At 36.7% G+C, this 27449-nt stretch overlaps 1 protein-coding gene across 3 annotated transcripts in view; it reads left to right on the top strand.

Annotated features, from left to right (window-relative positions):
• The window catches only part of traf2b (Tnf receptor-associated factor 2b), a 39659-nt gene that overhangs the window by 1223 nt on the left and 10987 nt on the right, over positions 1-27449 (top strand). The window contains exons 1-11 of one of the 3 annotated variants that reach the window (XM_079870624.1): positions 1140-1266; positions 8265-8485; positions 14910-14988; positions 15216-15314; positions 18289-18450; positions 19026-19100; positions 19361-19435; positions 22869-23222; positions 24480-24657; positions 25519-25667; positions 26048-26198. In XM_079870624.1, the coding sequence (XP_079726750.1) occupies positions 8265-8485; positions 14910-14988; positions 15216-15314; positions 18289-18450; positions 19026-19100; positions 19361-19435; positions 22869-23222; positions 24480-24657; positions 25519-25667; positions 26048-26198 (1543 nt within the window). In that variant the 5' untranslated portion in view covers positions 1140-1266. Of the gene's footprint in view, positions 1-1139; positions 1267-8264; positions 8486-14909; positions 14989-15215; positions 15315-18288; positions 18451-19025; positions 19101-19360; positions 19436-22868; positions 23223-24479; positions 24658-25497; positions 25668-26047; positions 26199-27449 lie in introns of those variants that run through there. The other 2 variants (XM_079870623.1, XM_079870622.1) reach the window with 2 other exon arrangements.

The following is a 27449-nucleotide window of genomic DNA, read 5'->3' as shown; positions in this document are numbered from 1 at the left end:
TTAAAAATGAGCAATGGCTACATTTGTTACAGATGTTATTATTCTTTGTTAATGTTAGTTAAAAAATACAATTGATCATTGTTAGTTCATGTCAGCTCAGGTCCATTAAATAACAGTTACAACTTTTGATTTTAATTTGATTTTGATTTTTTATTATTAAATGTTGAAATTAACTAAGATTAATAAATGCTTTAGTAGTATTTTTCATTGTCAGTTTATGTTAAAGGTGCTCTAAGCGATGTCACACGTTTTTTAGGCCAAAACATTTTTTGTCACATACAGCAAACATCTCCTCACCATCCGCTAGCTGCCTGTCCCCTGAACACACTGTAAAAAAAACGCGGTCTCTGTAGACACCCCAGGCTCCACAAACGGCAAGAAAATCAAACTGGGCTAACCCGCACCAAGAAACATAACAAACTGTTCCAGCAAATACCCCACAAGAAGGATTTGGTTAGTTAGTTAGCCAACATCACTTAGAGCACCTTTAACTAATGGAGCTTTATTGTAAAGTGTAACAGAACAATAATAAAGAATCATAACATTTTCAATCAATATCTAGGGCTTGTTGTAGTCCAGATTAAAATATAAAAATGCCTTTTTGACGCAACACACAGTGATTTTGTCAAGTCAATCCACCTTCATTTATATAGCGCTTTAAACAATAATATGGATTGTTTCAAAGCAGCTTTACAGTGATAATAGAAAATTAAAGTAACAGAGATTGTTTTGGCTCTAGAAAAAAGTTGTCCAGCTAAAGTTAGTTTTTGATTGATTCACTGCCATTGCAAAGATCATTAGTTATTAACTTAGGTGAAGTGAAAACAGAAAACTTTTAATGTGTTCTGGCCGTTCATTTGCACGTCAACAGTATTTGGTGGCTCGAGAATGCAAACTTTGAAATTTTGAGAAATGTTATCATCTTCGTGTAAACTTCAAAAACGTGAATCTGTGAAAACGGTGACGGCATGCATATGCGTATTACGTGTTTAGTCTATATGTGCTCAGGTGCGTAGTCTTTCTTTACAAATTGACCTCACCAAATTACTTGTCTGGCCTGCGTAATACATAATTTTTTGTCGCTTTCGCGTATCCATGCGAACTGGAATCATTTTGATAACTTTTTATATCTGTACAGAGGTAAAGGGAAGGGAAGGAGGCCTTCACAGGGGAGAGACTAGTTGACACTTCAGGGCTGCGTTGTTGTCGTGTCCAGGCGCAGGTCCTTCATCAAATCCGGATACGGCCTGGATCCGGTGGACTACGGTAAACCTCGGGATAAACAGAAAGACTAACATTAGCAAAGATGCCATTCTTCTTATGATGTAATGAGTACATCAGGTGTTATGGGAAGTGTTCCCGGTTCTGGCTGACCTAGTTTATGCAGCCTAACATTGAATTATAGAAGTTGATAATGTGTTATGCTAGGTTAAAGAGATGTGTTTTTAGTCTAGATTTTAACTGACAGAGTGTGTCTGCTTCCCGAACAATGTTAGGAAGACTGTTCCAAAGTTTAGGTGCTAAATTGGAAAAGGATCTACCACCAGCAGTCGATTTTGATATTCTAGGTATTATCTATAGGGATAGGCATTTTTCAAAAATATTGTATTTGAATATTTGGGCTCATAAAAATCAAATATTCATTTATTTAAATTACATTTAATAAATATATTAGGCTATTTATTAAATTTATTAAGTTATTACATTTATTAAACGTTATTTTTTAAGTTTTTGTCACCATTTCTGAACAAGCTAACTAATAGGCAATATACACATCAAGCTTATATCTTAAGGTTTTCTTTTAGTTGAAAACAAACAATAGGCCTATGTGTAATCAAAAAATAAGAACAAAAGCATTTAAGCTCAAGCAGCGCGAACGAAAAAAAAAAACGCTAATAAAGCAGACTGCGCAGTTATCGTACAGACTGTACACATGCACTCGAGTCAGCATATGGTTATCGTGTTTATATTGTTTCACATGTTCATGTTGTTGATAAAAACAATAATATTCACACGGTCGAGTGAGAAAACGCGCTGCGCTGACTGACGTTGCAGAGACACAAAGATAACGGTTTGCTATGCGAAGTTTCTAAAAGCACTTTGCGTTTTCTGTTCTTAAACCTGTCTCCCTCAACGAAACTTAAGGAAAGTATATGTCTCAAAATAATTTTTTTATCAGAAGATATCATATCTGATCATTCGCGCTACAGCTGCGCTTACCTGCAGTCGTTAATGCAGTGATGGACAGCTGTCTTTCCTCAGTCTACTGCTGTTTGGATTTCATGTGATTTCTCATTGTGGTGGTGATAATATGATAACTCATTTCATTAATTAATTTGATTAAAAGTACTTCCATTTTGTAATATAATTTTCATCTAAGTAATTCCAAACTTCGCGAGGCAGACATTATGTGATCAAATTCAATCAACACGCTCCACAGTGCCACCCAATGCATTGAGTTATAACTACGAGTTAGTGCTTGGGATTTATCATGGATTCACTACATTAATGGCCAGCAAAGCGACGTACTAAAATTCGATAAAAATCGAATAATAATTACAGATTGAATATTCGAAAATTCGAATACATCCCTAATTATCAACTGGCCAACATTTTGAGATCGCAATAGACGTGAAGGACTATTATGCGTTAAGAGCTCGCTCAAGTACTGGGGAGCTAAACCGTTTAGTGCTTTGTAAGTAATCAGCAATATTTAAATACATTTTGAATACAATGTTTAATAGGGAGCCAATGCGGTGTTGACAGAACTGGGCTAATATACTTCCTGGTTCTAGTAAGAACTCTAGCTGCTGCGTTTTGGACCAGCTGTAGGCTAGTTTGTTTATTATGCGTGCAGGGCAACCATCCAGTAGAGCATTACAATAATCTAGCCTTTAGGTCATGAATGCATTAACTAACTGTTCCGTATTTGTCGTAATTTAGATATATTTTTAAGATAGAAGAATGCGGTTTTACAGATACTAGAGATGCACCGATACCGATTTTAGCCGATTCCGATTTATTTTTTTCTAACCACTTTACAGCACACACAAATATTTATTTTATATCTTTTCTGTAATAGAACATTTTACAATTTGCATATACATATTGTTTTGAACAGATAAACGCTATAAAATAGAACTATATAAATTACTCCAGGTGTGGGTAATTCACACACATCTAAAGTGCAGTGTTATGGAAGAACCATTTCCTTTTCACATTCAATATACAATAATTTTTTTATATATTTAGCCAACTAAACGTCTGTATGAAAACAGGGAATGGCAATAAAATAATATATAAATAAAAAATAAAATAAATATAGCCTTGCAGTATAAAGATATTTCTCAAAGCACACACACACAGGCCTATTGCAATCACTTGTACAAACTGAATAATAAAAAGTTTAAATGGGTACATTTTCTATAAATATTAGTCTTCGTTTTCTTTTCTGACATAGCCTACTCCAGTTCTTGTTAAAACACGCAAATTCTGTGCATTTTGGGCACTTTTTTTTGTGAAACCCTATTTAGGCTATTTTGTCCATCAAAAGTGTGCTTTCCCTTTAATTGAGCGTGAGCAGTGCAGCAAATAGACTCGGCGCCGAAACACGCGCTTCACTGCTCGCGACGCTCCTGCTTGACGCTCACGCGCTGCTCCTGCTCCCGTTGTGAATGAATGCACTCATTGATTAACATGCACGCCGAAAAAAAATACGCGCTTGCGGTCTGAACGGACGTAATTCACGAGGTTTTTTACATGTTCCGTGTGCACATGTGATGCTGATGTTGCGCGATGTTAATCATGCGGCGCCCGAGTGCATTTGACCCTGCATAAAATCGGCATTTGTCAGACTGACCGGCCGGTCGCCGGTCACGGCCGATCACGTGAAAATCGGCCAATTCCGGTCACCAGCCGATCAATCGGTGCATCTCTACTAGAAACGTGACTTTCAAATGAAAGATTGAAGAGCACATCCAGGTTCCTAACTGATGACGAAGACTTGACAGAGCACCCATCAAGTGTTAGACAGTATTCTAGATTATTACGTGCAGAGGTTTTTGGTTCAATAATTAGAATCTCTGTTTTTTCAGAATTAAATAGTAGGAAATTACTAGTCATCCAGTTTTTTTTTATATCAGCTAGGAATTGCGTTAATTAAGTTTCGTCAGGGTGCACGAAATATAGAGCTGAGTATCATCAGCATAACAGTGAAAACTAACGCCATGCTTCCTAATGATATCTAAGGGTAACCAGGGCTTGAATTTCGGCGCGGGTATTGCGCATATTTTTTATCATTCCCGCAGGTCTCCCATTTATAATGCAGGAAATTCCCGCAGACATTGATTCACTTTAGCATGTAGGTTGTATTGGTAAATTAATCCACACAGATTATAAAATCAAATCAGTCATTTTAAAACTGTCTGCGAGACGCAATTTCACAAACAGCGTGAGTGATTCAGCGGTGCTGCGTCTTCCATCTCTCGTCTCTCAAAATGGGTTGCACAAGGCAATCGTTAAGCGCGCTTGCATGCGGCGATAATAGCCTACACTCTCGCGTTTCTGGAGTCGGGATAGACGGAATTGTCACTTGCATCACTCACTTGCATAATCGGGCCAGCATTGCATCATGAGTAACTAAAGTTTACCATTTGCACGTCTTTTTAAGTCTCACCAGTTTAAACATTCACGCGATTTTAAACTCTTCGGTAACGTTAGGCTAGTTTGCGCGCTGTCTGAGAGATGTTTTTTTCTCTGCACACATACATAGAGTAAAGCCGCCTCACAAACAGCTCGCGGGTAACAAAAGTTAATTTTCGTGGATTATATCGCTTTAACAGTCAAAAACATAAGAAAATTATGTCAATTTCGGTCTTGTTGAGTAAACGCAGTCGGTCGGTTATGTCTTAAATAAGCATAAATCGCACGTGACCGTATAATGAAAACAGGATCCGTGCACTCTCTTTTAAAGGGACAGTAGCCATATGTGTCTGTCATTAATTTGTTTGTCAAAACAACAAAACATAGCTTTCATTTTAAGGAATCGGGATTAATAGCCTATGTATTTAATTTAGTCAGGACTAAAATACTACCCCGTGTTATTTTACATTTGATTACTTTATTCAGTCTCTGTAGTATTTCTGAATACTAGTTTTAGACCTAAGCAAAAACTTTTTTCTTTATTTCTCTTTATTGGTATCTTTATTCTATTGTATTTATTTGTGATACTTTTTTCAATTTAATCCAAAGATTGAATTCAAGCTTCCTTGAGTTGTGTAAATTCTTAAGAACAAAATTACCCCATTGTAAAAATGCAATGAGTAAGCATACATTTAGGCTAGATAAATGTAATAAAAAAAATTAAAAAAGTCTAAACTCCCCCCTCAAATTAAAAATTCCCCCCCATAAGAATCACCTAAGGGGGGATGTCCCCCCCATTTTCCAAAATGAAATTCAGGCCCTGGGTAACATGTACAGTGTGTGTGCCCACAATGTACATTTTGTGCATATTAAACGGTTGATGGGAAAAGTATTCTTAAAATAAGAATAATATTCTAAAATGCAGAATAATTTGTAATGAATAATTATGCACAGTATTTTGAAGTGCCCATGATAACAATATCATGCATGTAGAGCTGCACGACTCTGGATAAATCTGGAGAAGCGCAATTTTAATTTAGCATTTATTTATTTTATTTTTTTTTATTTACCTTTTCCCCACAGTCTTCTTGGAAATAATGATGGTCCTCAGATCCGTCTTACTCATTGAAGGCTGTGGTTGAGAGTGCCAGCCCGACCCCCATCTTTTAGTGGGGGCTCGTGAGCAAACGCTCTGCTTCTGTGGAGATATGTTTGGCATAAGTTCCCACGCTGCCAAAAAATCTATTAAGAGAACCGGTCTCTCAAGACTGGTCTAGGTGTTACTCGAGCGACCAATTCGGTGCCCCGAAGTGGCGAACTGGCAGGGAACAGCCGGACTGATTGCTCTGAGACCCTCCCAGTGCCGCTACGTTACTTTCCGGGCGAACATGGAGATATGGGCTTGTTGGAGACCGTTGTGCCCCGAAGCACACAAGGTGGCGGGGTTGGCAGAACGCCCTCCTGAAGGCATCGAAGGGAAATGGGCACTGTATAGTGAGGTGTTAACCACTTCACTTCCCCCCAGAGGGGACTGCTCTCAGAGGTCTGGCGCCATTGGCGCCAGGACCTCTTCGCAAAGCCTTTTTTCGAGATAATCATGGTCCTCAGATCTATCTTATCCCAAGACAACTACAGCTGAGATTACTAAAGGAACCAGCCTCTTGAAACTGGTCTCTAGCATAGCTCGAGAAGCCAATCCAGTGTCCTGAAACGGATGACTGGCAGGATGATGACAACCGAGGTGGCCCCTCTTAAAACCCTCCTCCTGCGAGTCAGACACTGAGACTAGAACTCACTGGAGACCGCTGCGGTTGGCAGAACGGCCCCTGAAGGCACCAAAGGGAGATGGGCACCGTATAATGAGGTGTTAGGCCCCGATCACACCTAACGCAGGTTAGGTCGTTTGCAGGTTCGAAAACGCGAGGTGCACAGCACTGAACCATCACACAGAACGAGCAGTGCGCTGCGTTTTTTATGTTGCTAGGCAACCACTGAAACAGATGTCCTGTCAGTCAAGTAAACGTCAAATCAGCCTTTTATTAACTTGATTTACTTTCTGTTAACATTGTGGTAGTTACGGTTCGTGAAGTCGTTAAGCTCCTGGTAACCCGTGAGAGCACCACAAGTTTATCCTCCATCATCACAATCTCCGGCCGTTCAACCAACTGTAGCTTTCATCACTAAAACGGAAGGCCCGCCTCTCCATTCATTCGATTGGACAGTGGAAAAAAACGCGAAGACGTCGGGTGCTTTTTCCGCTCGGAGTTGCTTTTTTTTCAACTGCAAAAACGTGAGGCACAGCAGGCGCATAAACAGCGTGCAGAAGGCTCACTGCCATAGGAAACCAATTGAAAAAGGCGCCTCTCACTGCAAAGAACGCGTTAGGTGATCGGGGCCTTATCCATTTCCCCCCAGGAATTTCACCATTTATTTCCTCAGAATTAAATGCAGCCAAAGATCAACCAGACAAGTAAACATGGTCTGGATGAAAGGCTGAATAGTATATTAATACAGACATCTAATTCCTCAAAGATCAGATGAGTATGTATTATTTAATTTTCTCAAAAATGAAATGCAGCCAAATATCAACCAGACAAGTAGAAACGGACATCAACTCAGATAAGGATTAACATTTAATTTCATCAAAATTAAATGTAGCAAGATTTCAGTCAGATAGAAAACTTGGTCTGGATGAAAGGTTGAATTTATTATTTTAATATATCTACTTTCAAAGCCAGACAAATATTTCATTTAATTTCTCAAAATTAAATATTATAATCAACACAAGAAGAACCATAAATAATTTTCTACAAACACACACAATTACTTTGCACACAATCATAAGAGAAAGATGGAAAGGGAAATTCCCATCTGCTCAGTTCCCTGCGCTTATATTGCGCCCCCATAATCTACATGTTGCCTCACCAAACGCGAGATCCGAGCCACTAGATTCTTATTGCACAGATGCAGCCCAATAATCTACGCACTACGTCGGCAAACCCGAGATCCTGGCCAAAGAATCTTTATTGACTTTCTTCCCTCGAGAAGAAAGCCAACAAGTAGACAGAGACAGTTTCACACAGAGCACTTGCTGAAGACACAGAAGCTGACAATGTTTGGTCTGGGTGCGCTTTATAGCTTCCTGCCATGACGTCACCCGCCTATACGCCATTGGACTGATTTCACAAGTGCTTTACGACACAATCATGCAGTCCGTTCCCACAGCGTCAATCTCGACGCAAAGCGAGTTCACTTGAAAGGGAACAGTGCCTCTTTTGCGGCTTAATGCACCTTTTATAACAACCGCATTTTACAACTGCATTAAAAATGTAGGCGTGCTAATATTTTCTAATAGTTAATGCAGTAAGCTAATTTAACAGCAGTTAATGTAATAAAGGGTATGGCAATTGGTAACAAAAGCAAACAGTAGATCTGAAAAAGAAAACGTGGGGACTGAAGGTGTATCAGGCGTAGCCCTCCTCAGTCAACTGTAAATTCTTATTTTGGTCTTCACTAAATATGTCATATAATGGAAGTAAAATGTGTTGTAAATGTAATTTCATGTTGACTTTAAACAATTTTGTTCTGTTGTTGTTCTAAAGTTGTGCTCTACATTTTCACAGATGATAAGCACTGCTGGCACTGTGGGTAAATGGAAGGCAATGGCACGTCCATCTTTACCATCCTCTTTGGACTCCACATTGCCTGGGATATCTCGAGAAGTGTTGTCGGTGTCCATGGAACCAAAATATCAATGCCAGCAATGCAAAGAGATTCTTAGGAAACCTTTCCAAGCACAGTGTGGACATCGCTTCTGTGTGTTCTGTTTCAAACAACTCACCAGGTACCCAGGGCAACCTTCCGCCTCATGCTCTGCATTAATTGCCACCCTCTCCATGGACATTCCCAATCTCTTTAATCTACCACTGCACTGTAGCTAGATGGAAAAAATCCCTCCTTTTGCTTGATGTTCATCCACTCTTTTGCCTCTTAACCCAAAGGGTTCTCCTTGCATCTGGATATACTACCTCTGTGGATATGTCTTTGGTGAGCTTTACCTTGGTGTCAGTCATTTGGCTACATTAATTATTGTCAACGTTTAGTTGTTATCCTATTAGGACAAGTATTTATATGATACAACTAGGGCTGTCTCTAACGACTATTTTGGTAATCGAGTAATTGGTTGATTATTTTGATGATAAATCAAGTAATCAAATACTTTTTTGTGTTAATAAAAATATACCTAAGTGAACAATAGCCTTTAAAATGACTTAAATTATATGTAATAACAAGCAGGCAATAATAATTTGTAAAATAAAGTATCAAAAGCAAGTAATCATAAGGTTTTATTGAACAACACTTTCAAAAAACATAATATAAACAATCAAATTATTTACATGACTTTTAATAACAAATGCCTGCAGAGGGCGCCAACGGCCTGGTGATTGTTGTTGTTACACTTTACAGCATGATCAAATCCTCATTTAATATTGGCCTATCAACATTTATTCAAATGTCTACTTAATATTTAATATTTGTTAAACTCTTTATGATAGAAATGGTATAGCCACTGTCATTTCTTGAACAATAACATGTGGACATCAAAACATGCAAACTCAGAGCGAGGGTTTAAACTTTTATTTTGAAATCGCGATGAACAACAATTTGCAGATTTAGAAACATATTGATGTATTCTCCTATGTTGGTGAAATTGCACACATTGGGTTCCTAGATGAACGTTATAAGCAACCCAAACTCATAACATATGCAGAGATGGAGTTTGTTAACCGAGCTGTCGAGACGAGCTCCAGGCATGTAAATGATAAAAGTGCAACACTTTGCAATAAACGCAAAGCGCGTCAGACTTCATATGCTTTCCCAAATGCACATTATTGTAAACACAAACAAACAGCACATGCAGAGACGGAGTTCATGAGGTGCAGCATTTACTTTGAACGGAGCCGCTCTGAGCCGCTGGAAGAAATGCGTAACATGCATGCATGTATATATTAAAGCATCACGTACATGGTAAATTTCAATCAAGGACTTTTTTTAAACTGAGCACTCGAATTTAATCGAGTAATCATGACAGCCCTAGATACTATAATACTAGATAACTAATGCTGTGTTTATAGTTATTTATTAATGAATGGGTATTTTATTACGCACTTTGTAGCATTCATACTAAAATTACAACCATAGCAAAAATTTTTAAATAAATTCAAAAGTGGTTGAATTAATTGTCCATGACTGTGAATTAAATTTGCTGTTTGAAAAGCATGCCAAAAAAAGCTTTTCTTGATACTTAACAACACATGTAAGAACATGAGGTCCCTGTCACACCCATCCTCAGTCATCACCCGATGCATTACCCAACCACCACACATTTTGTATAACTTCCACATCATTACTGACAGCTCATTAGTAGAGACTGAAAACCTGAATTGAGTGTTATCGATAGGGGACATATTCAGGACAGAAATGAGAAGTACCAGAGATTGTCTTACTATAAGGAAATGAGAGGGTCTGTATCTCTTACCATTGGAGAAAGTGTAACGGCTAACTTGGATCACGTGAGGCACCTTAGCCTATGTTGTAATGGCAGTGACGTCAGTGCCCGCTGTTCAAAGTTTTATGACAGTCAGTTATAGTTTACGTTAATCATTTTCTTGTGGATTATTAGCGGGTTGGTCTTGTGAATAAATGTTCTATATTTTGTGTTATATCACTAGTAAACGTACAGTAGGACTGCATTGTCCAGCAGTTTATTTTTTTCCACCAATCGTCCCCCCACTGCTTTAAAGGAACTCCTGGTCATAACCTGTTGAAACAAATCAGAATAAATATTTAGTGGTTCCTGTCTTGGCTCACCAGTTGCATTCAGGGTTTCTCGGCAGAGCTTGCACAGAGTTCCTGTAATCCACATCCCCACTGCTTTGCGAGCAAGGAAGGATGTAGTAATTTTGCCAAAACCACCTGCTTTTGTGAGTTTGGTGAGAAGGGGCTGTTGAGTATTTAAAATGTAGATTTTTTAAATTTATGCATTTAGCAGATGCTTTTATCCAAAGGAACTTACAATAGAGGGGTATGACGTGTGCTGACTGATAGATAGATACTTGTGTTGTTTAATGTGTTTGAGATGTAGTGCTTTGCTCAGTGCATAACTTACATTTCACAGGTATATTCTTTATCTGTAAATGTTAGAAACTCGTGCAAATATTTCCATTTTGCTGTCAGGAGTGAGTCTCCGCTAAACTCAACAGATTTCTATAAACGAGCGCCGCCTCACACATGCGCGAAAAACAGTCTAAGCACTATAGAATAGTAGCGCAATAATTCAAACAAATTGCTAAAATATTTTTTGTTGAACAATAAATGTGCCATATGTAGAATTTTAAACCTACAAGTAAGTTATTCCTTATAACTTATTCTTATATTATTTATTTTATTTATGTTTTTGTGCACTAAAACGTTTTTTGTTTTTTTTCATCTAAAAGTTTATTTGACAGTCTAGATTTTTGATGACCTGTTATGTGTATTTAATATTTAACGTATACATAATTTTAAATTTTATTTTATAGAAGTGCACGGATTGGAGAGGCTTGTGTTGTTCAATAAATGTTTAATTTAAGCAATTTCTGTATTACTTCTTATTAATGGTTAGATTTTATGAGATGAAGGGGGAAAAAAAGGGAAAATCGGGCAAACATATCGGGCAAAAAAAAAATCGGCATCATATATCGGTTCTAAATATCGGCCAGAGAAAAAAACATATCGGTCGACCTCTATACATTCATCTCCACCCCATCTCCTCCCCGAAATAACCATATATGGAGCTTACAACACCTCTTTTTACTATGCATAATGTCATCTGCATATTATTTTCCATTTGCATATTCTCATCCACGTTTAACAGTACAAGACATTAGGAAAATATGAAATAAGGACTGGTGCCATCACATTACATTACTAAAAATCATTCAGTATCCTTGCCTTGTTTTAGAATAAATAAATAAATATTTGATGAAATACATTTCAGAGAAAGTTTTCAGAGAAGAGTTATTCTCAGTCTTTTCCAAAATAGTAGGCTATTTTTAATTGCTTTAAGCAAATCAAATTTATGCAATTTTGCCTATAAGGTAAACATATATTTTAGGATGGTTTATATATTTTTATTGGAAACAGATATTCCTTATTTTTTTGTAATGTAAATAATTGTCTGACAAAACATTTTACAAAATAAAACGTGCATATCTTACCATTTTCTATTTCTTAACAAATTCTATCCTTCAAATACAATAGTATTTTTCATAATATTGGGAAGACCCCAAAAATGGTTATCATTAGGCTAATGTCTGATGGCTACAGGTTTCTCACACATGATCTCATGCGCCGTGAGAATATGCAGTTAAGGTATAGATGAGGAACCCTGGTGAATGGAAGCGCCGTGAAAAATCTGTTGTCTCCATTCAAGCCAGGATGCAAGTGAAATGTTTGGGGCAGGAGCTTGTCCGAGGTCTGTGTGCTGGTGATTGTGGTTTCAAAGAACAATGCTGGTTTGTGCATAGGCAGCTCGGTACAAGCCTTCTAAGAAAATCTCTGTTTTCACCAGCTCTTCCAATTTTTGTGAACAAATTTTGTGTTCGTTGGAGTGGGAATTTCGTTTCATCCCAGTGACACTAAAAACTTTAGGTTTCTTCGCTGAATTATTCTGTGACTTTCTGTAAGTTACATGATTACACCAGTTGGTGGTGACTTTCATTCTAAAGAGTCTTTCACCATTATTAAAATATCTACAGATCAACAAAGAAACACAAGAAATAGCAAAAAGCAGCCGGGAAAGACCTCCATGCTGAACTGAACTTATAATATGCCCCCTTTCGATTGGTTTTTGTTCACAAATAGCATTCCTGATTTTTGTTTGTTTGTTTGGTTACATGCCTTGTTCAATTGAATAACAAATATCAACGATTTAACATATTTTAGAAGTCTTTAAATTTCAAGAGATGTTTTTCAAAACTTTAAATGTTGTTTCATTTTCAGTTGCAAGAAATGTTGGAATATAGCCAGATACATCTGCTTACCCTTCCTTTACTCAGATAAATGTCAGTTTGTATACAGCATCCTTTGAAGCCTTTTATAATATGTCAGCCAGGGCTGCGTTTCCCAAAAGCATTGTTAGCCAACTATGGTCGTTATCAGCATAGTTCAACGAGTCAGTGTTTCCCGAAACCATAGTTCCAACGAACATATGCAAACAGCAAAGTTGTGTGGTTGGAATGACAGCTCTTTACCAGTGGTTAGAAGCAGTTTCTTAAATGCTTAATAAATCCTTATCTTGAGCAAAATAAGCAAGCTCACATTCAGTACAATCTACAGTATATCGTTCATTTCGAACATATGTCTTTTATTTTGTCAACTGTCAAGAGATTTAAAGCACTGATTGTGAAGTGTGCGCATGTGAGTATGTGCACTATAGGTAACAAGGAGCCTATTATTGTATCTGTAAATAAAATAAAATAACTGAGAAAAATGAGAATTAGTCCTCAGGTGCCATGTCCGTAATCTATATAAAAATCAGCATTAATTTGATTTGAAACGGATTAATTTAAAGAAGTTAGTACAAATTTGCGACAATACAGTTTCAAAACAGCTTTCAAAAGCTTGTTGATTTCTTCAACAATGCATAATACTATGGTAGTTAAGCAGTGAATTATGTCGTTTTATGGGAAACGCACCCATAGGATGTGGCCAAAAAAGTAGTGTTGTCACAATACCAAAATTATGACTTAGATACGATACCTGACTAAAATATGTCGATACTACTACTGAACTGATACCGCAACCTAAAAAAACCTAAAACAACAGGAAAATGAACTGAATGATAAATGACCAACGTTAACCTTATGATTCATTATTTTATTTATTAATTTATTTTATAAAAATGAAGTCTCTCGCTTGACACAGTGTGTACCTGCCCTGCTTTTTGAGCATTTTATCCCCTAAAAAAACCCAAAGAAATCACATGCCACCGCCAGACCTAATGCCCGGATCCTATGACACACATTTCGATTATCTGTTTAAAGGGTTAGTTCCAAAAATGAAAATTCTGCCATTAATTACTCACCCTCATGTCGTTCCAAACCCGTAAGACCGTGTTCCTCTTCAGACCACAAATAAAAATATTTTTGATTAAATCCGAAAGCTTTTTGATCCCCCATAGACAGCAATGTAATTGCAACTTTCAAGGCCCAGGTACAACTACGAAGGTAGTAAAGACATCGTTTAAATAGTCCATGTGACAACAGTGGTTCAAATGTAATGTTATGAAGCAACTTAAAATAACGACTTTATTCAACAATTTCTTTTCTTCTGTGTCAGATCTCCTATGCTATTTGTGTAGTAAACACAGTACAGCGCTTCCGGGTTCTACGCCAGAATGCCGGCTAATTATTGGCCGACGCTGTTCATGTGAGCACCACGACACATGCGTATGATGCTGATGCAGGAGCTGGTCAATGGTGAGCCGGCGTTTAGATGTAAAACCTGGAAGCGCTTTACTTTGTTATCGTGTTCTGTACACTTCGGGTGTAGTGTGAGTACTTAATTTAGTTATTTTTCGAGGCTTATTCCGCTTAATAACTTAATAACATCAAGAATGTACCACGCTTTATTTTCTCATTCATGCATGTTTCTTAATCACTCTCACATGTCCATAACTTTAAGCAGTCCTGTGCTGTGCAGATATATAAAGTTTGGCATGGCCAGTGCGTCTGCAGAGAGTGGAAGCAAAGCGCTGGACTCACACTGCCCTGTTGTTGCACGTCAATGCAGCTCAGGAAATACGGCTCTTATTAAAACGCTGCCATTCTTAAAGTACCAGTACTAGTAAAATGAGAAGCCATACCATTTTTAAAAGCAGGGTATCACAATACCTTTCTAGTACCGGTATATTGTGCAACACTAATAAAAAGAGAATATGGGTAAACTTTCTTGAATGCTTTCCAACATTTCTTGCAACATACTTACCCTTCTTCACAAATACTTTACTTGTATGTATTTCTGCACACATGCTGCTTTCACTTCAGTTTTACCATTATCAAAGCACTTCTTTCTTCTTGTTTCATAAATGGCCTGAGGAAAGAAAAGCCTGCGTATTAATGGTTTCCCAAAATTGTGGTGTTTAAAGTCTGCTTATTGTTTGATTGCCTTTTTCCCCATGGTCTCCTCTCCTGCACTGTTAAAGTAAAATCTTTCCTCTTCATTAGCTCAGGGCCCATACCCTGCGAAGCCTGTCGTACTGAGGGTATATTTGAAGAGGCGATGTCTATGCTCAATATTACAGTGGTAAGCTATGTTTCTTAAATGATACCTCTTGGAAATCTAACATTGTTTTTAAATTCCTGGTAACTCCTATGCAGTGTATACATTCCTGTTCTTGCCAAATGTACACTGCAAAGGTACTGTAGAATTACACAGTGGAGAAAAAAAAAACTCCATAATGACATGTACAGGAATAGAATTTCAAAAGGTATTCATTAATGAAAAAATCCATGGTCTTTTACTTCCCCTAGGCATTTCCTGACAATGCAGCACGGAGAGAAATTGATAGCTTGCCTGCTAAATGCCCAAATGATGGTTGTTGTTGGTCTGGTACACTGAAAGACTATGAGGTAAGAACATAGTTCATCTAGCTTGTTGTCATATAGAATGTTCTTCATTTCTAAATGCAAACTACCATGATAGGCTGCCTCACAGTGACTTTGCACATATTTCAAACCAAACCCAGCCGTTAAGCAAATAACCTGATCTGAATACTGTATTCCGATGCCAATCTGAATTCTAACCTGTGATTCAGCCTGAATCATAATGACACGTGTTCGTTTGTTGGCCAGAGGAGAACTGGCCCGACGACTTGAAACAATATGTATTGTTTAAAGAGCTAAATAAATAAAGGGGACTTGACTTGACTTTCAAATAGAAAGTCTTGTAGTGACTTTGACACTTTAAAAAAAGAATAATGACTGCTCACAGAGTTCATCATCAGCAGGAAGGATGGGGGTTGTTCGGAAAGTCCCAGAGCTAGCTGGAAAGTACCAGCATTACCGTATGAAAAGCAAGTTGTTTGTAAAAGCTCATTATTTTGGGCAGTGTAGTTTTTGTATTTTTATAATGCTAAAACCATAATAACTCTCATTGCCATTTTGTGCAATTATAATTTATTTATTTATATATAATTTAAGAGTTTTGTGGTATGTTGTAAATCATTTCAAAATGTTCATTTTCATCAAATAATTTTTTTAAACAGGTCTACTGAATAGTTTAAGGTATTTGACAGCTGGTGGATATGCTAGTGTTATAATTTTATTTAATTGCATAAGATGAGAGAAATAATTTATTTATAGCCTGTGAATATAACAGATTTTGATTGCTAACAAAAATGCTTGCCAAGTTTCCATTCTGACTTTCTTATTTTTTAAAACCTGAAACTAGTTTAACTTTGTCTTATGCTTTTACCAGCTAAATGGAAGTAAAAAACCAAGTCTGACTGCATTCTTCCGTTTTGACTTATTTAGTGACTAAGTAACCTTAGCCTTGACTAAAGCTGTTCTGAAGCCATAACTCACTCTCTGAATCAGTGTTGATTCATCTGTGTGGGAGACATGGTGACTAAAGAGATAAAGCAAGAAATTCCCCTAAAAGTTTTTTGCAATAGATATCCCAGGTCAGTTGTTCCAGAATTAATTTGAGGGTACTTTTGGACAGTAAAGTCAACATAAATTGTCATTAGCAACCCATTGGTTTTTATCTAGTGGGAATTAATTGGATCAGGAGTCAGGACACAATTTATTTTCTTTTGAATAATCTGCACTGATAAATTGCTCACAATAAGATCAGGAACATCCATTTAGAAAGTAAATGGGATCAAATTTTACTTCCTTAAAATGTATTAAATTCATGTTGACATGCTGCTAAATTCATTAAATTCAGTCACTGCGGTTACGCCCACTAAGTGGCAAAAAGACAGGGCAGTGTTTGTTTTCAGCGTGATTACCGCGAAAGACACACAATGACACATCCACAATGGGAAAGAGCTTTGCGATTGACTGTACAACTAGATTTGACGAGAAATATGAGGTATATTTTTACAGACTGCCGAAAGCTACAATGTTGTCTATTCATCTTTGAAACTGTGGTCTTTGATCTGTGATATTTCACCTAGAAATACGTCACATTATGGAAGTAAAATGTTTCGAGCAGCATTTCACATGAGCTTGATTGCACAGTTTGCATCTAACAAAACATGTGCTTGCTTGAAATGCAACTTTTGAAATTTGAAGAGAAAAAAAAAGTGGGTGTGTCTAACCAAACAAGCTTGAAGCTAATCTTCTTACTCCTCTGAGTAACAGATATAACTTCCATGGCATTTACCACACCCTTTCTGAGTAACTCTAGAGTTATTATATATCATGTTTCATGAATAGGCAATTGCACAACACTGCTGCTTTACAATTGTTTGACCTTTGATCTAGACACCGAGAATGGAAACTAATAGTATGAAGAGGTAGTGAAGCACAAACGTTAACACTTTACAATAAGGTTTAATTTGTTTACATTAACTAATGTATCAACTTACATGAACTAACCATGAGCAATTAATTTGTTTCTGTATTTGTTAATCTTTGTTAACGTTAGTTAATTAAAAAAAAAAACTGTTCATTGTTTGTTCATGTTAGTTCACAATTTCCAAAAACATGATTTTAACATCGATTTGTTATGTTATATACATGTTTGTTATATACCTCATGTTGTTCCAAACCAGAAATTTGTGTAAAAATAAATAAATAAATATATATTTATTGTTAGGATAGGACAATATTTGGCCGAGATACAACTATTTGAAAATCTGGAAACTGAGGGTACAGAAAAATCGAAATATTGAGAAAATCGCCTTTAAAGTTGTCCATTTCTATTGGCGATAGTGCTGCATCCATTCACAAAAATAAATGTTTTATATATTTAAGGTGGGAAATTTACAAAATATCTTCATGGAACATGATCTTTACTTAATATCCTAATGATTTTTGGCATAAAAGAAAAATCTATAATTTTGACCCATACAATGTTTTGTTGGCTATTGCCACAAATATACCCGTGCAACAAAAGACTGGTTTTGTGATCCAGGGTCACACATATATATATATATATATATATATTTATATGTGGTTGTGTGTGTGTGTGCGCGCAAGGAACAGACGGACAGATTTTTAAAAAAATTTTTTTATGAATTATCCCTTTAAGCACATCTAAGGGATTTATGAAATTGTGTAAATTAACAGGAATTTTTTGGGGTAATGCAGACACAATTGTTCTGTCTTCTTCTAATCACAAGGTCAGTATGTACTTTCAACCAGTGATGTCTTGTGACCATTTACTAACTTGAAAACAGGAAATGCATACAAATAACATGGGAATAAATTGAATGAACTGCAGCTATACAAAGCTGTTAACAGTCTCAAGATAATTGAAAATGGGGCACATGAAAGACAATTCAAGAGTTGGCAGTCATACATAGTAAGCTAACTATGATATTTTTCCTTTCAACATTCCTGCTAGAAATTTACAGATAATTCTTTCCTTCACTAGGGTCAACACGAAGGTCGTTGTGACTTTGAACGTGTAAAATGTGAAGCATGCCAAGCAGTCATCTTGCTTAGCGAGAAAGACCGCCACAATGAGCGGGAATGCGAGGCCAGAACCCTGAACTGCAAATACTGCAAGGTCACATTCAACTTTAAGGAAATTAAGGTAAGAGCCCTTAGCCCTAGAAGTGGTCTGTTCTCAAGTTTATTGTTGATTGGTCTGTGGTTTGTGTACATTCTGTACTTTTAATGTTTGATGTGCCAACAGACTCAATGTGTTGCAATAATAAATTGCCACGGTAAAGGGTAATTGCATTACACACCAATGTGGCTGAATTCATGATGGAATGGGTAGTTGAACCAAAATTGATAATTTTCTCTCATGATTTACTTTCACCTCTGCCAGAATATTCTAGCTTAATTTCCATATTATAAAAGTTACTGGCAACCAGTGACTGGCATTTTTAGAGAGAAAAGTACAAACATGTCAATGAATAGCAGCTTTCTTTATGTTCCTCACACAGTTATCATGCAAGTTATATAGACTACTTTTATGGTACTTTTTATTATTTATTATTGAAGCTTGAAAGCCGCTGATCTCTTTCATATATGAAAGTAGCTTAAAAATTATATGCATAGGTTATGCATAGCGGTTGAGCAACATAGCAGAAAGGTCAGGTGAAATAGTTGTTAAATCATCTTTACTGATTCCCCCTCCTACACTACTCTTTTCTGTCTCAGGCCCATGATGAAATATGTCAGAAATTCCCCATGCAATGCAAAGACTGTGGTAAAAAGAAAATCCCCAGAGAGAAGGTTGGTCTCTGTTCTCAGCCAGACATTATTTCTGCTTTAATTGTGGTATTTATCAGTATGAATGTTATTCATAAGTATATTGGCCTATGTTTGTTGTTTCATTCGCACACAACTGCTAGTAACGTGCTGTCATAAATTGTACTAAAATCATCATAAAATACAAATCTGCTATGTTTGTCAGTTTTAATAGAGGAATTATTTTCATTCATAAAATACTTTTTTTTTTTTTCTCTGACATTTTCTTTTCTTTTTTTTTGCAGTTTCAAGAGCACACCAAATCTTGTGCAAAGTCAAAGTCGGCGTGCCAGTTCAGTGAGATTGGCTGCAGGGCAGTGGTGTGTATTTGTTTCTCATGAAAGCATTTTGGATCAGAATAGACATTGAGTCAATTCTGAATAGAAAGGGTGGACATGTTTTGAGCTTCTTCCGAAAAACCTTAAAGGGCGGATTTTAAAAATGATTACATGCTTTTTTTCTGAACAGCACATCCGACCACTTAAAACCCACATTGCTTTTTATCTTCATAGCTGAACCATCAAGTTTTGTTTTGTGTCATATAGCTTCATGCAAGTTTGCATTGATTGATTCACTATGGTGTTTTCACTAGAGTAACACACAGTCTCAAACTTTTTAGAACTTGAACTGTAGCTAGTTTTCAGTGTGGCTGTCACACACTGTACTTCCTAATATACACTGTATTAGGAAGTACTTTGACAGCTCCATTGAAAATCGGCTTCAAATTGGAGTTCTAAAAAGTTTGAGGCTCTGTGTAAATTGTTGTTTGCAGCAGATCTACTGCCTGCTTGCAGATTAGGAAAAAGTGCCAAGCATATTTGAGTTGATAAGTTAATTAGCATGTTGAGAATTTAGTCTTTCAGCCAATAAAAAGTATTTTATTTGTCTTTCTTAAGGTCTGTTCACTTCAAAAACATAAAAGTGTAAAAAAGTTATAGAAGTTTAAGTTTACTGCAAAGCAAATGTACTGTACTTCTTAACATTTTATATTTTATATTTAATATAAAAAATATATTTTACTAAAAATGTTTTGCTATAAAATCAAAGTCATATGCTTAACCAAGTTGTGTTCCAAATTTGAAGTTGATATCACAAAAATGTAAGTTCCAATGAGATTTGTTTGGTGTAATACCAAAAATAGACACCGGGTGACACCCACATTCCATTGAATTTTTTGGATGCATTCTCTTGTAAAAAATTAATACATTCCTTTCATCAAATATGGAGCCTTGAGTCTCAGACCTTTCCGGAGATATGTGTTTTGTCAAGATTAAAAAAAGTTTTGATTATAAAATAGTTTTTTTTGTAATATGAAACACGAAACCGCCCACTAATTTTATTAGGGAGGAGCCCGCTAAAAGAATGTAAAGTCTCATTTCCTCAATGGTAACGCAATGTCCAATTTCAAAACGGTTTTCGCAGGATGAATTAAGAGTGTTTAAGCTTTCAAATGATGCCTAATTTATGATGATTACTAAAATATGTGATAGAAAAAAAGAGGCAATAAATAAAAAAGAGCACCAAGCGTCCTGCTAGCAGGGCGGTGACAGTTAAGGGGGTTGAATGCTAAATCTCTTTAAAGTAGGATGGATTCTAAATGGCTGTCAATGTTTTTTTCTTTCATCAGCTAGAAAAAAAAGTGTGAAAATGATTCCAACGATATTGTTTCTCAGTGCCGTTATCGTCATTCTGCTATTCTTTTACATTTAGAGCGATTTTTAAAACTACAGATATCTTTATTGTTATAGTTACCATCTTAATGTGAACGGGCCTTTAGTCATTCTGAAATGTGTCATAACTTTCAAAAGCCTTTAGATTATTTTGTCTGACTTAGTCAGACCAGTGGGATCTATTTTGTCTCTCAGTTTGCATTTTTTCCACATGACTTTAAAATAAAACCAAACTATGTAAATAGTTTGAAGTGTGGGTTAGAAAAGTCCCAAACTCTCGGTTAAGAAATATATGCAGTACTGTAATCAGTGAACATGTAAAGTTGGTGAATCATTGGGGGAAATGCATTTCAGACGGTAACGGATGTAATATCATAAATTCACACCTCTTCTCTCTACTGTTGAGATCACAGTTAGTAAGTTAAAATGAAGTGTTGCCTACCTCTGAAGTCTTCAAGGAAAGTCAAAGGATTTCCCCAGTGCACCTCTTTTTAAGAACGTGCCCTCTACTGGTCAGAGAATAAACTGGCACAAATGGAGAGCTGCAGTAGAAACATAGCAATCTAAAATGAAAGTCGGTCAGTTAGGTCATCAAGAGGGTGGTCACAGTATTGGTGCAGTGGGTAGTGCCTGTGCTCATCACAGATATTGTGCTCTGGGAATAGAGTCAAGGGTGTGTCCAGTGGAAGAGGTGGGGAAACTGCAGAATAAGTAGAAGTATAAGCACATTTAATGAGCTCAGGCAGCTTCAATTCAGGAAATGGAGCTAAAAAGTATTTTTGTTGAAGTTCAGTGGTGCCTGAACAAGTTGGGGAGGGTGGGGGTGAAGATAAATAGTAATGATGTCACCAGGGCTGTCCCAAGCATCCGCCCCAGGGCTGCCCCTCCTGGTCCGTTTGCCGCGGTGCCTGGTTCGGACAGCCCTAATGCTGTAGTGAATAGTATTTAGCTCATGCTGACTTTATTAGATTTCATCTTAACATTTGCTTAACGTTTTACATTTTAATATCAATTGCTTATTAATCCAGTGAATCTGATCTGCTAATATTGGAAATGTCAAAACAAAAATAAAATAAAAAGTAAACTTAAACTTGTTAAATTTGATTTGGCTTATGCAAGTTCTGTCTCCTGAAATCGCAGTGATTGGAATGACATTTAATATGACAACCTACTCGTCTCTGGACCAGAGTGTTCCTCTTCTGACTTGCCACCAGTTATACTGCCACTTCAACCTGTGGATCTGACAGCTCATTAATAATATAATTCTGCCAAAACTAATATCAGACATTTACTTAAACTATTGCATATTGGAAATGCGCTATTAAAGGGAGTCAACTGCAGTAGATAATCATTTATCATCTGATGGGGATGTTGAAAGGGTGACTCCCTTTCATACATGAAAACTGAAATTTTCTTTTCATTATGCATCAATCTGTGGACTGTGACCTTGCGATCACCGTTGTTGGAGTGGATGGTGTGGTGGCAGAGCTAATTTTTAGGATGCGTTGTCGTTAACCCTTTTTCTAAGGCAAGACACTACTGGCAAAACCAACCATGTTTTTTTCAAGCACTGGTCAACTTTTAGATTTTGTACTATTCTCCTCCTATAACAACATCTTACAAACTGATGGAAAGAAAACATCAAAAATACACATTTCAGTGTTGACTCTTTTACAGTTGATCTATTTGCATCCGTAGATTTCAGTTACAGTAAAAGCCTTTTTTTCTCATGTAGTGAGACAGAAATCTCCACTTTTTGGAAATTAATAAACATTTTAATTAGAAAATGACTCACTTGGACATTTAAACATACCATTTTAGAAACCTTGTCATACAAAATGTAATGTCCTAATGTACTGTGATTAATTAACTGGGGAAGCATAGTGGTATCTTATCTTATCATAGTGGTAAATTGACCCTGTTCACCTGTGGTGTCTTGCCTTAATTATATTTTTAACCCTTTCTTTCTCTTTGATAACCATATGACATTTTTCAACATAAATGAAGTGTTTTAACATCAAAGAAATGACACCACCTTTTGCTTTATTGTAACCTTTTTTTAATAATATATGAATGTTTTTAGGTTGACAACGGTAAGCAGCAGGAGCATGAGCAGACCAGTGTGATGGAGCATTTGCGTCTCATGCTGGCTGTGCTGTCCTCTGTGCGCCTGCGAGCTGAGGGGGCTGTGGAGTGGCAGGAAGATTCTGGGCTGGGATTGTATCGCGGACCTGAAGATGCACCTCTGGCGGGGGCTGATGCTGCCGCCCATAATGCAGGAAGAGGAGGTGCTCCTGGTGTGCAGCAGAAAGTCACAGCTTTGGAGAACATAGTTTGTGTGTTGAACAGAGAGGTGGAGCGCTCGGCCCTCACCCTGGAGGCGCTGTCCCGGCAACATCGGCTAGACCAGGAAAAGATCGAGAACTTGTCAAACAAGGTACTATACAGACCTTGCAGGAATTATATACTTAAATAGTTCTGAAAAAAAGAGAAAAAAACGCACGCTAAGTTGGATTTATAGGATTTTTTTTTTTCTTTCGGACAGCAGAGATGGTTTTGATGCTCTGCTATGTGTCCGAAGGTGATGCGAGGCTCTCACCTTGCAGGTAACCAAATAATGACGTATTGATCAATCTTGTTTTATAACAGACGGGTGGAACATTTTACTTCAAAGGATAGTTTGCACAAAATTGACTCATCCTCATGTCGTTACAAACCTGTATGATTTTTTTCTTCTTCCGTGGAACACGAAAGAAGAAATTTTAAAGAACTCTACTTTTCCATGTAATGATAGTGAATGGGGGACAGATGTTATCAGTTTCCAAAAAGAACAAAAAGCATTATACATTAAGTGGTCAAACTTCTGCAACCATATGATACGTTTGTGTAAGTGAATTTTGCAAAAAAAATTCTGATAGTGCTGGTGCGTTACGTTTGGGCGTGACATGTTCTATAGAAGAAAAAAAGTCATGCAAGTTTGGGACAACATGGACTGTAAATAAATGACAATGTTTTTATTTTTAGGTAAACTATCCTGATTTTTCTCTTTTTTTTTTTGGAGCTTAATAGTCCGTTTGTATTATTATTTTAAAAGTTCACGTGTTTGATTGCCAGTGGAAGCCTTCACTATGAAACAGTTGTTAGCAAGATTTGTTTCTGTCGACTGTTACTTGTGAAACAGGTTTTCCTCCCCCAGCAGAAGAGCCTCCGCTGTCTCTGCCATGATCCTTAATTCACATGGGATATGAAGTGGGAACCATCCTGGACTTTCTGCTAATTAATCAGTTTTGCGTTAAGAGTAGTTCAACCAAAAATTGTAATCTTTCCTTTAATGACAGAACTATTACAGAGTACTACAGTACTCTTTTAACAATTACCAGAACTATAGACACCAATGAACCAAAAAACATGTACAATACCAAAGTGAAAGTCTAAGGAAGACACAATAGACAAGTTTTTACTTATCCATCAAATGTCAGTATATCATCGTTTTACTACAGCTCCACCATTGCTGCTTAAGAGTTAATCGTTTTTATTTTAATTTAATGACAGAACTACTCCATTAACAATAACCATATAACAATAGGCGACAATGAACCAAAGACAATGTACCAGTGTCGCCAACTTTACATCTAAGACAGACTGTTTGTCAGTTCCATAACCCTGTTTTTCTTCTGTTTGGTGACTCTTGAAGGTGCGACAGCTGGAACGGACTTTAACCATGCGAGATCTGCAGTTAGCAGAATCCGATCAGTCTTTGCGGGAGCTGCAGTTCTGCACATACGACGGAGTGTTCATCTGGAAAATAGCAGACTTCTCTCGTCGCAGACAAGACGCAGTGGGAGGACGAGCACCTGCCATGTTCTCACCTGGTAAGGTTAAGATCAGATTCAAGGTTCAGTACAGGTTAAGCTCAATCAACAGTGTTTGCTGCATGTTGTCGATTTAAGAACAGAAAATTATTTCCACTCACCCTTTGGTTTGTTTTTAAATTTGAAGCAAAAATCAGAGTTACCATGAGACGCTTACAGTGGACGTAAACCATACCAGCGTGCAGAGGATTTAAAGGCAGAAATATCAATCTCATAGCTTTGATATGCTCTGCTCAGCTCCATATAAGGAAGTTATGTCTCCTCCCTTTTTGGTATGTGGGGACAACGTACGAAAGTTACTGGGTGTACATGCTATACAGTTTGTCATGATACCAAGGGGTGATTATAGGATAATAATCTATATAACAGTATAACTATACATTATTTTCTGTGGTATTCAACATTGTCACAAATGCTGCTGATTGAACTTGTGTCCTAGAATGTTCTTGGTTCAATAAATTTTAATCCTACTTTGCATTTCGTAAATAGTAAATTGTAAGCAGAACTCGTCTGGAACTTGAGAGCATTGTGGCACTTAGCAAATGTCCTGACTGGAATTTTTTTTAAGCTAATGTGAAGGTTATTTTTAGAATGCATTTTTAAATGCCTTTCCATCAACCGATTAAAATTGATAACACATGTGTCTGTGTAAAAACAGCATTTTATGTCATAGTTCAGTTAAATCTATAAATGAAAAAAAATTCTCAAGCTGAGTAGCTGTTTCACATTTGTGTATTCACATTCAAGTATTCACTGTTTTTGGAGCTGATTTTTGTGAAGCATTTTAGTCACCTTTGGGTGATGTTTTTGCCTGAGTTAATTTCTGACCCTGCTGTTCAGCACCTTTCTTCTGTTCTTCAGCATTCTACTCCAGTAAATATGGGTATAAGATGTGTCTGAGACTGTACCTGAACGGTGACGGCACAGGTCGGGGCACTCACCTCTCCCTGTTCTTTGTGGTCATGAGGGGCAAATACGATGCACTGCTGAAGTGGCCCTTCAGCCAGAAGGTAAATGAGCCGATACGCTTTCACTCCTCTTTCCGGTGTTCATTTACTCTTTACTTTTACTTTTTTATTTAGGGTTGTTCTACCAACTAAAGCATCACAACACCACTCATGTTTGGATTAATCACTTATTGCATGGACTGAATGTTGAGGTTGTTCTGTTGTAATATTCAATATATATAAACTGTAGAATACATGTAGTTAGAATATTACATCTAATGAATAATTGACTATTAAATGTTAAATGGTTGAGAATGAATGTGGTGGTTGTAATAACTATTTTATCTAAGGGTTGGTACATGTATTCTGTCACCTGATGTCCGATATGACCTTTAGAACATAAGCTTGGCATTACATTGGTTGTAATTCTTTTTTCCTTCCAGGTGACATTAATGCTCTTGGACCAGAACAACAGAGAGCACATCATTGATGCCTTTAGGCCTGACGTGAGCTCCACATCCTTCCAGAGACCCATCAGTGAGATGAACATTGCCAGCGGTTGTCCTCTCTTCTGCCCCCTCGCCAAGCTGGCAGGCAAGAGCTCATATCTGAGAGATGACACCATTTTTATTAAAGCCATAGTCGACCTCACTGGCTTATAAAGCATTATTCATAATAACAATGGATGGTATTATTATTATATCTCATATCTCAGCTGCGGAAGCCAAACTATTTAAACTATACAATATAAATTATTATATTATAATAGCATATATTTGTTTCAAGAAATATTTTCATAGATAATAATATTACATGTCTATGTATGGAGTGGCAGTGATCAAACTGACTTGCATACCAATAACTCCACTATTTTTATATAACTGAATATTTAATATGCACTATATATTAATTATCATAATACATATTTATATAATATAAATGTATAGTACACATATTTAAACTATACCTATTTCGTATGTAATAACATAATATAACATGTTGATTGTCTTCATATGAGATTTGAGATTTTAGATTTACGTGACCGTGAAGATGGCAGGATATTTCATGGTGTTAAAATCTGGGATATTGTTAGGATGCTAACTGCATTTTTGAGGACATTTTAGGGGCATGGTCACTTTTGCTGGAAATATAGTGTATAAATAGATACGTATTTGTCATCGGTCTGCTTTTATTTTACAAACGTGACCAACTTAATAATAGAGCAACTTTAATATCCATAAACTGATTGAGCACTGTGAGAATCAGCTCATAGAAATGAATCATTGTGCTGTTTGTTCTCATAGACCAGCTCTTGTATGTGCATGAGGCTACAATATTTAACAACATTTCATTTAATTAAAATAGGAAAAAGGAATAGTATAGATGTCCAAACATCTTGACTAACCAGTGCTTAAATGCAATGTTGTTATTAGCCTACTTGTAAACATCATCAGATCGTAGGTCTGGCTCTTTTTGTTTGGGCTTGAGAATTAAATGTCTACACATATTTTTGAGCTGTAGACATTTAATTATCTTCAAGCCCTTATAAAATGGACCAGACATACTAATAGCTCCTTTTTCCCTGTAACATCACTTACTTAAGGTATACATATACATCACTTACATATACTTTAGGTCAGCATGGAATATAGTCAACCGGTGAACTGGATGCAGTATAAATCCTGTTCAGTTAAATAACAGTCCATGCTACTTGGATGATTAGAAATAGTTGCTTTTGTTGGAAAGAAGAAATACAGGTATTTTTTTTTCTCTTTCATTTCTCTGATAAATGAATAAAAAGTAAAAAAATATGTAACTTTATTTAATCCTATGTAGTAATTTGTT

This window comes from Squalius cephalus, assembly GCF_949319135.1.
Source record: "Squalius cephalus genome assembly, chromosome: 5".
NCBI classification, from domain to species: Eukaryota; Metazoa; Chordata; class Actinopteri; order Cypriniformes; family Leuciscidae; genus Squalius; species Squalius cephalus.
This window is presented reverse-complemented; position numbering and strand designations above follow the sequence as displayed.